At 32.4% G+C, this 10,697-nt stretch overlaps 1 protein-coding gene across 2 annotated transcripts; it reads left to right on the plus strand.

Moving 5' to 3' along the window:
* The first annotated feature begins 1,906 nt into the window (after positions 1-1,906).
* Positions 1,907-10,367, plus strand: LOC145629061 (uncharacterized protein At2g38710-like). 2 transcript variants are annotated; one of them, XM_081681538.1, is made up of 5 exons: positions 1,909-2,214; positions 3,921-4,040; positions 7,079-7,193; positions 8,013-8,106; positions 9,884-10,367. In XM_081681538.1, the coding sequence occupies exons 1-5, from the start codon at positions 2,111-2,113 to the stop codon at positions 10,087-10,089; spliced, it is 639 nt and encodes a 212-aa protein (XP_081537664.1). In that variant the 5' UTR covers positions 1,909-2,110; the 3' UTR covers positions 10,090-10,367. The 2 variants fall into 2 exon arrangements, with proteins under 2 accessions (XP_081537665.1, XP_081537664.1); XM_081681539.1 differs by lacking the exon at positions 3,921-4,040 and having other exon boundaries at positions 1,907-2,214.
* Positions 10,368-10,697: the final 330 nt, after the last annotated feature.

Consider the following 10,697-nt stretch of genomic DNA (forward strand, 5'->3'; position numbering starts at 1 on the left):
GTTGCTTGCTGCAGCCTGGAGGACAGAGGAGCGTTGGGAGCCTTGTGTTGCTGAAGCAAAAGCGATTTTATTGGGAACTAATGCAACAGTAGAGGCGGGCTATTCTAAGGTGGTGGTGGAAAGTGATTGTCTTGCTATCATTAACGCGATTGTGGCACGAGAAAGGGGAAGAAGCAATCTTCACCTTAAATTTGATGATTCTATCATGCTAGTTCTTTTTTTAGTAGTGTTTCTTGGAGCTTTACTCGTAGAGAGGGTAATAAGGTCGCTCATGGTTTAGCTCATTGCTTGCCATGGGAGGTTGGTAGTCGTATTTGGTTTTCTAATTTTCCTTCTTGTATTTCTTCTTTGTTGAACGACGATCTCTCTATGAATGAAAGCTAGTTGCTCCGTTGGAGCTTTTCTTCAAAAAAAAAAAAAAACGCATTAATGAAGTCTTTCTTTCTAAAAATACTCTTTCATATGATTTGTTGCAAAATTATTATTAATTAATAATATAATATTAATAAAAATGTCTTTAAATTTCTTAAATCGTTCATCGCACAAGTACTAATCTAGTGCTTCAACCTAAGAAACTCCATTGAGTAATGGATTAATTTCGCCAAAGTCAGCAACTCCAATGGTTGTAGCCAGGGACTTGCTTGCAATATTAAATAGTCCCTAACCATTAGCTTGGCTATTGGAGCTAGAAAATGCAATTAGCTTGGTTAAGCAAATTACCTTTGACTGCTTGAAGAAAAACTTACCAAAAAAATAAAATAAAAAATAGAATCAATATAATGAAATATAAAAAGTTGATTAAGGAGGTGAAATTCATTTAAATTGGAAGCTAATAGCTAGCCATTAAAGTTCAAAGTAGCTACAATGACAATTAGCTTAAAAGCTTATGCAGCATGCCAAGCTAATTGTCAAATTAGCTTGTTGTTGGAGTTATTTTAGGCTTTAACTTATTTAATTTGACATTAACTTATTTTAAAAATAATCAATCAAGATCCGACTACACCATTCAAATCAGATTGCTCTTATTTATCATTGAATATCTTCATTTTCATAATTTTCATATTTGAAAAGTGCATACTAATACCAACCTAATTACATATCATTTGGTAATTTTGTATCTTCAAACTAGTGTATAGACTAGGGCCTGTTCACTTTAGCTTAATTTCAATTCTGTTCAGTTCAATTCAGCTCCAATCAATTTAGTTCTGTTCAGTTTCTAATTTTCTTCTCTCATAAAATATTCATTTCAACTCTATTCAGTTTAGTCCGCCTCCAATCAGTTCAATACTTGTGAACAAACCCTAAGTTAATATCTAACTAGATTTTAAAAAAAAAATACAATAATTTGAATCAAATCACGTGAATAGAAGTATAGAACATAGCCATAGCACAAAGGAAAGAGAGAAAGCTTCTAACAAAAGCTAATTTTTTTTTTCAATCAGTTCAATACTTGTGAACAAACCCTAAGTTAATATCTAACTAGATTTAAAAAAAAAAATACAATAATTTGAATCAAATCACGTGAATAGAAGTATAGAACATAGCCATAGCACAAAGGAAAGAGAGAAAGCTTCTAACAAAAGCTAATTTTTTTTTTTTTTTTGAAATTAAAGGTTACTAGGTTAAAATCCCGTGCAATAATGCACGGTTGTTAAATATTTGTTACAATAAAAATATAAGGTATATAAAATATATTCACCAACATTTTATTTAGGTATATATAGGATAGGATAAAAAAAAAAAAAGAGAGATAAGTGAAAAAGGCGGGAAAATTTTTCACAAGGTAATGACAAGTGCTTTAGATCGATTTGCTTTTAGTATAGGTTAATAGATTCTTTTTTTCATATTGCTTGCTTCTCCTTCCTCCATTATTATTCATCAAAAAAAAAAAAAAAAAAAAAACATTATTTATTTGAAATACTAAAAAAAACAAAAGGCGAGAAAGGGGAAAACGCCTCTTTCTTCCTCCAACCACCATTGTTTGAGGCAGCTCAACCTCCCTCTTCAAAACCTAACTTCATCAATTTCCAAGAGCTGCTCCAATTTATTTTAATTTTAACATCAATTTTCAAATTTTTTTAATTGAATTGAATCACCCAAAAAAAAAAAAATGGTGTCGGCAAACAAGGAAATGGCTGTGTACTGTTTTGACACACTTGTTGCTCACTACAATAGCGACCAAATTCCTCCTCCTGCTTTCGACGAGGGTGATCAGTATGCCCCTTTCTCTCTTTCTTTTCACTAATCATTATTTTCTGTATTAATTATTAATTAATTGATCATAATAAATTAATTTATATTAAAAACAATATTAATAATGATATTTGTTATTTATATATTATGCATTATGTACATGAATTGTTGATATAGTTTTTGCATGTCTTTCTTGTTTAGTGGTTTTTTTTTTATAATTATGATCTGTATCTATTGAATTTTGATTGGGATATACTATAGTTAGTAATTTGGCTAAGGGAAATAATACCCAAGTGGAATGGTGTGAGTTGGGATTGTTGGAATTTTGTTTTTAATAGTTTTTACAAATGAGTATTGTACAAGTAAATTGAGTGGAGCATTACTTATTGTAGGGGTGTTGGTGCAAAAATGCAAATAAGCCCATGATTCCCTTGCATAAGGCAAGAATACATTAGGGGTATGCCCTTAAAAACCACCGACCTTTGAGTTAGAGGCCTTGCTAGTGTACGAGCAATGTATGATTACCAAAACAACAAGAACTTTGTAGATAAAAAGCAAATGACTAATCCACATTAGAGCACAAAGTACAAGTAGGAAACTTTTTAGAGGAACAAAGACTGACGATTGAATTAGACCGAAGGAGGGAAATTTACCTCCATGATTAATCCCAATCGAAAGTTACTAACTGCTTTCGCTAAACTAATGCTAGGCTACTAAGCCTAGAATGCTAAGAACTAAGAAAGCAAAAGAAAATTGTTAAAGTTATTGATATGATTCTCAATTCTGCTCCTTCATTGTGCTTTTATAGAGATATCTGGCAACGGTTATCTGATCGTGGTTTGGTAGTTCCCTTGTGATATGTATTTCCTCCTTTGGTACCTCTATCCTCTTTTGAATTCATCTCCTCCTTTTAAAATTCATTAAACTTGCTGGCTTGGGCCTCTTTGACTTCTATCTTTATGTAAATGGGCTATTGGGCTTCTTATTTTAGTCTATTCTCTTCATCTACTATCTCACTAAATTTAGGTCAGGTAAATAAAAATTAAGATTGAGTCTAACAAGGGGTTAAGTATGTGTTAGTAGATTACGCTTGTATAGTAGAAACTATAATTCGTGTTCCCATATGCTTGATTTCACCTTGTCCAATAGATTGGTGGTGCTCTCTGTTCTCCATTATTAGTTGGTTATTTGATGGCCATGATATATTATATATGAAATATTATTACTAATTCCGTAGTTGATTTTACATGCAATAATTAGCAAGTCTATAACGATACACTTTGCATGCCTAAATACGTTTTCTAGGCCGAAAAAAATAAAAGTAATAATAGATCACTTTATCCCTTGTATTACCGATAAAGAAGAATTTGTTTTATTTGACCTATCTTATCTGCACTTGTTTTAGTTGATTGTTATTTGCTCAAAATAAACTTATTTGTGGAAGAATTATATGGTGTTTTTGTTTGTTTGTTTGTTTGTAGAATGCTTAAACTTATTTTGTCCAAAATAATTAAATGCCCTATAGCTGTGCTATATTGGTGTGGTAGAAATGCAACAATTTAATTTGTGACAATTTGTTATGGTAATTTAACTCAACAATTTTACAAACACCCCTAATCAAATGTGGCCTATATGCCTATTATGTAATGGAGGAAGTACTTATTAAGTACTAGTGGGAATAACATGTCAACGAGTTTTGAACTAAATGATTGTGGTTCTCTATGCAGCCCTTTGTTTGTAACTTGGAAAAAGGTGGTTAATGGAGGTGAGCCTCGCCTTCGTGGCTGCATAGGAACTCTTGAAGCCCGCACCATAATCAACGGTTTTAGAGACTATGCTCTTACTAGGTATTGTATGGAATTTATGTGCCTTTGATGAATTTCAACATGATATTACTAAAAACCTTACACACCTAGATTCCTTTTGCTTTCTTATGCTTGGTTTTTATTATTATTATTATTATTATTATTATTATTGTGTTGTTGTTGTTGTTGTTGTTGTTGTTGTTGTTGTTGTTGTTGTTGTTGTTGTTGTTGTTGTTGTTGTTGTTTATTTATTTTTAAATTGAGGTGATTATAACAGAAAGTAATAAATTATTCTTGTGTGCTGCCTGCTTTTGTTTCATTCTACACTCGTATTTCTTTTGGCTAGAATTGTTTTAGTAATAGTCTAAGCAAAACATTTGAATTTCTTGGGTTAGAAGTAAGATTTATTTTTCTTTCTTTTCAAAGTCCAACATGTTGTATTTGCTATGCTTATGCACTTCTTTTATTTTTGGGATGTCTATATACTCCATAGAGTTTTATGAAATCTCTTAAAACATCTTGTTGTTTTGTGAAAAAAAAAAACCTAGTGGTTCTAAACTAAATTTCCTATAAATTATGTACGTATAGTTGTTTTAATTATGAACAACTACATTTGATTAAGAATATTGCTTTTTGACTTTGAAATGGAGTTACAGAATTGTACTCCCTTCATAATGCAAGAATTTATCTGCAAGTATATCTAATTATCATATCAATAAGTAAAGATTAAAAAGTTGATATTTTAAAAGTACACATTATGAATCTAACAAGATCCCACATTACTATGTTTTTTCTTATCTATAAACCACAAAAGCTGGTGAAAGTAGAGTTTGTGAGTTGTATCAAAAGTCAAAACGTGTCATCTAATTTGGAATGGAGGAAGTATTTCATTACGTACTAGTGCAAATTATGAAAAATTGATATTTACATACCACACAAAGACACAATTCTAACATGATCCCACTTGATAGTTTTTGTTTTGTATATGAGTAGTAATGAACAGTCAAAATGTTTTTAGTTTGATCTCATGAATAGTAAATGAGTAGAATAAAAAAGAATGGAGTGAGTACTTGACGACCTAGTTAAAAATTTTCTGTAGAGCAGCATTTACTTTATGATATGCCTATGAGTTAATTTGATGCCTTCAAGACAGAAAGACGCTGGTTAGTAGATACTAAATCTTTGTGACTGTTTATGCAATCAAAGTCTGATAGAGATTGCCACATATATATCTCTCCCAGTGGTGTTATTTTCATTTTGATGCCTTTCCCACCTTATCTGTATTCTTGAAAGGAGTGTTAGATGAAGGGTTTTGTAGATGATTATGTTCATTTATAATCCAAATGGATGAATATAGCTGTCTTGTGCAAAATAAGAGCAACCTGAGGGGCTGGGGTGTGCTTCAATTCCAAAATTTCATGTGTTTTAGTAAACTGAATTTGTCTCACTTGAGCCTTACAAGAAGTTCAGAGTTTCAGACTGACATGAGAGAAAGCCATGTGACTAATGTTTCTGTTTGACTGGTGAATTCTCCTGCAGTGTGGGAGCTACTGTCCACAGAAAAACATGATATGGCCTTGTTTCTCTCCTTATTTGCCATTTAATTGTAGTGCCTCTTTGTAATGTATGCTGCCTTAATAGTCCATAACATAGTTTTATACTTGAGAGTTATATTACAGAAATAAAGTTTATTGTATTAATATTTCATGTATATTATGCCCATTCCTAGTAACGAAATCAGCTTATTTTGATGGTTTATGAGCTAACACCCCACTTTCTTTCTATGAGCTTTGTAAATTGCCTTATTTGCAATTTACTTGAATTGTTTATGAATTATGACACAAAATGGTCATTGTTAATTCTATATTGTGTTTCTTCCTTGTTAGACTTTGACACTTACTCTCAGATTTGTGGAACTGAAGTGTTCTCCTTTTTCTTAATGCTTGCAAGTTATAGTCATATTCTCCACTTCAATTTATTTATTTTTTATTTTTTATTTTTTTAATTTTATTTTCCTTTCCCTGCCAATTGCAATTTAAAACTGCTCATTGCAACTTTTATTACCCCCTCCGTCCCTATTTAAAGCCCCATTTTTCATTTGGGTGGGGTCTATTATGTGCTTTTATTATTTTTTTTTTTATTCATTTTTAACCAACAAAACCCCTTTTAACTTCACTATATTTTATCTTAATTCCCCTAAAAACAATGAACTACGCCCTTGCCTTTCTTTTTTGTTTAGCTTTACTCAACAATATCCCACTACAATCCCTCTCCTAAAATTTTTGACCAACGAAATTGAGGCTTTTATTTAAGGTTGGATACTCGGATGGAGTATTTAAGCTGAGAGATTATAACTTGGTTAGTAGACATCACTTAGTAGGCGAGTACTAAATTAGGAGATCACGTTAGTTGGTAGTTGGAGAGGAAGTGTAACTTGAAACTTGGAATTTACAGTAAAGATCATTCATTGGAATTTACATTTAGGATCCTTCAATTAAAGGGTCAGAGTAAGGGTGCATTATATTTATTTGATTTGAACTTATCTGAATGTATATTAATTTATCTTATTTAACTTAACTTACCTCAAAACTTTTCTTGACATATTAGACCTCATTATGATTTATTTTAGTTGATAGAATTAATCAACCAATATTAGAACTTATCTAAACTTATTTTGCCTGAACTTATATGTACTTTTTTAGTAAAATAAGTGAAAATAAGTCAAATAATACATGGTCCATATCTTTTTGGAGAAGTTGATGCGAATAGATTTGAGGCACTAGCTTCATAGTATCTTTAGAGAGAGATGAAATAAAATGGCAGTAGTTTGGAGATTTCAATTGCCAACACTTATTATGTAAGGAAATAAAAATAATACATTTATACATATAAATTATTATGTTTGGAATTTAGAACTGTTGAATTGGGGTGTTTACTAATTATACACTTTGTTATCTTTGTCAATTATTTCTGCTCACTTCTCTTAGTTTTTAGTACAGTTTATTATGCAGATTTTTTTTTTCCCTATCTTTTCTCTTCTGCCATTCTACAGTCTAAATTATGTGCATGTTATGTCACAGTGCACTTAGAGATCGCCGTTTCCCCCCAATTCAAGCTAAAGAACTACCCCAATTAGAATGTACAGTTTCAATACTGACAGAATATGAAACTGCTGCTGACCACCTTGACTGGGAGGTTTGTGTTCTTCTTCCTTATATTTTGGTTGTCAGACTTATGGTTTCCTTATAAATTTGATTATGGGTAGTGGTCTATCATTATAATCTGTTCATGTTCAAATCTTTTAGGTAATATACATAGATGGGCAGTTTTTTAATTTATTGTTGGTATTGTAAGCTGATGTCAAGAATGACCAATCTATCTATGTATACAAAGGATTTTTTCATGGTTGAACTTGTTGATTGTTTGTGATGATTAATGTGGAGAGAGTAACTATTAGGCTAACTAGCTTATTATAACCTGATATTTATCTTTGCAATTGCCAATAAAATTCCCGTGATGGGTTTATTTTTGTTAGAAGTTAGCTTTTGGGAGTAACATAAGGCTGATGTTTCTGTTGGGATTAGGAGGGGCCTCTAATTATAAAACCTGTTTAGCTCTATCAATTGTTGGTTATTTCAAGTACTACTTTTGCTTCGAGTGGCCAACCTTATGTGGTCGAAATATAAGACATCCTGAATCAATCCTTCCACCTTTTTCTTCCTTCATCATTCATTTCTGGAGGCATAGGTGTATCTACATAGCCTTACCCTTAGGCTTTAATTATCTTGATGTTTCTTAAATTCTTTTTTTTTGTTGATGGGGCAGGGGGATGTTTTATATGAATTTTGCATTCTTTTTGTAAGCATTTATATAATGATAGTATTGTATGACAAGGAATTACCAAAAATTTCCAATTAATATTGTCACTTAACTATGTTTGGTAGTTTTTTTTTTTCCTTAGGTATTGTATAAAATGATGTTGGGTTGGTGCTGTGTGATGCTTTCTTCTGACAGGTAGGAAAGCATGGTATAATAATTGAATTTACTGATCCTGACTACAATACCCGGCGAAGTGCCACATACTTACCTGAAGTTGCTGCACATGAAGGTCGGTTGTATTGTTTTAAACAAAATAAAGTTTGTAATGTTGTTTTTGATCCATAGACATTACTTGCTATGATATTCAACTAGAAATACAACATATACTGGAAGGTGATCTTATCAATAGTTGCTTGGCCTTGTAAGTTTTGAAGTCAAAGTTTATTATCTGAATTAAGTTGTGGTGGCATCCCATAGACACAAAATACTTTTGCTTAGTTCACTATATAGTGGCGATTTAAGATTAGGTGATGTCGCTTCAATGTCCATAGAAAATTGTTATGCAGGATGCCTCTGAAGCTCAAGCTCAAGCTCAATCTCATAGCCATGGTAATTTGTCATCATGGATGGCTGCTATCTTTTGTTATTTGTCAATCCCATTCCCATATTAGGCTCATGAAAATTCTCCTCAGGCTGTGGGTTTTAATTAGTTCTAGTCAAGTAATCAGTTAATCCCCTTTCTCTCTGCAAAATTCAATTACTGTGTTACCTTACTTACTGCACTTCCTTTACCAGGTTCTTGATTTCAAAATATTTTCTGTGTAAGAATTCCAGATAAGTAAAGCCTAAGGGTAAGGCTATGTACACCATGCCTCTTCAGATCCCATAGGCCAGCAAGAGTAGGATTTTTACTTGCTGTTTTTTCCTTTCGTTTAGTTTTGTTTCTTGTCCTTCGCATTTTCATGATATTGGTAGTCAATCTGTGAATTTTTTTCCCCTGATACGGGTGTTATTAAAACAAGAGGGGTTTTTGGGTCTTGGATGGTTGCAAGCTTATTTGTTTATGCCTTTCATGCATATAAAGCACATTGGTGTGAAATATTCAGCTTCAGTATTTTGATTATGTCAGTAGGCTTTAATGTGTTTTTTTTTTCTCCAAGTTCCAGAAAACATGTTTCATGCTTCATATACTTCGTATATGTTCTACGAAAATTAAATTAATTGACACTCGATCTTGCTAGTCATGGTAAAGTGATAGTCCCATTTTGACAGTATACAAAGATCCTGACTTCAATTTCCTCTTATGCCTTACACACTTTTTTTTGGCTCTTTATATATTTAATACCTAACCTTCACAATTTCTGAGGTTTAACAGTTTTATTTCTGTTAGATGCCGTGCATCAATACCTGAAAATTTTAATATTTCTGTGTGGTTTTTAGATTGTTGTAGCCTTGCAAGGTCGTGAAAATATATTTGATTCTGAACTTATTGTTTGAATGTTAATTGACTAATAGTTGTTGGAGAATGACAATTAACAATATAATCTGGGAGTATCTAAGAATTTTTGAATGCTCTGGATTTGTAACAGCCAGAGATTTCATGATTAAAACGACTCTAAGCCTGCAGGGAAACAGAGAGGAGCCATAATACTGATATTTTCATTTGATTGTGTGCGCTTGCATTCATAATATAATGTACATCTGTTTATATATGACTAAAGAGTTATTCTTAAAAAGCACATTTTAAGGTACATGCTCTTTTATCCTGGAGATTTTTAACATCTGAATAATAGAAACTTATGAAAGTATTTTTGGACATGTCAGGACTCATGAAGATTCATTTTTAATAAGGTCTCACTAGATTCTATTTTGTTTTTGCCTCGACCTTTGGAATTTGTTGGTATGTGTTGCTTTCTGTGATGGCGTGAAGCTGACTTTGATAGCTTATATTATAGCTTTCCATGTATATGGAGTTGAAAAATGTTACTCATATTTCAAGCATACATAATGAAGTGTTAAGCCTGCAAGGAAGCTAGTTTTCCCTCTGATATAATGATGCCTTTCAGGTTGGACAAAGCTTGAGGCTATTGACTCCTTGATGCGAAAGGCAGGTTACAATGGTGTAATCACAGACTCAGTGCGGCAGCGCATTAGAATGACTCGCTATCAGAGTACCGCATTTACAATGCACTATGGAGAGTACATTGCATATGTGAAGAACACCCGAGGCGCTGTGCCCACTATTAATGGGTTAAAGCCTGGCACCTATTAACAGTTCATACTGCTTACTGTTTGAATTGTTTCCTCTTAAAGGATTGAATTCATAGGATTTCGGTTGGAATGTGATTTATTCAACCCACATAAAGCCATTGCTGGTGACTTATTTGGAATTTTAAAATTTTGGGCAGAGAACATTAGAAATTGACCTCCTCATTGAGATGGCTATGGTGTTCTTCTGCCCCAATATTTTCTATTATTGATTTCCTGAATGAAAAGTTGGACTGGCTGTTAGCCCTTTTTTCATTAAGTTGTCACACAAATGACTTGTTACATGTGTTGTCTGACTTGATTTTAATACGCTCCTCCCAACTTGAATAGCCTTTTTTTTTTTTTTTTTTTTTTTTTTTTTTTTTTTGTGGCATAATTAAGTAAAAGTTTACACAATACAAATCAAAACACCAAGGCATTTGGTACTATTGGTAGTATATGTACTACACACCTGGATGTACAAAGGATTATTATTGTATTTTGTGTGGCGCTTGTTCACTACACACCTGGATGTACAAAGGATTATTATTGTATTTTGTGTGGCGCTTGTTCATGAAAGGCGGATTTTTAACTTTTTTTTTTCTTTTGTAACATGGCTTTGTGAAAAGTGGG

The sequence above is a fragment of the Chenopodium album genome, chromosome 4 (assembly GCF_948465745.1).
Source record: "Chenopodium album chromosome 4, dcCheAlbu1.1, whole genome shotgun sequence".
Lineage (NCBI taxonomy): Eukaryota > Viridiplantae > Streptophyta > Magnoliopsida > Caryophyllales > Amaranthaceae > Chenopodium > Chenopodium album.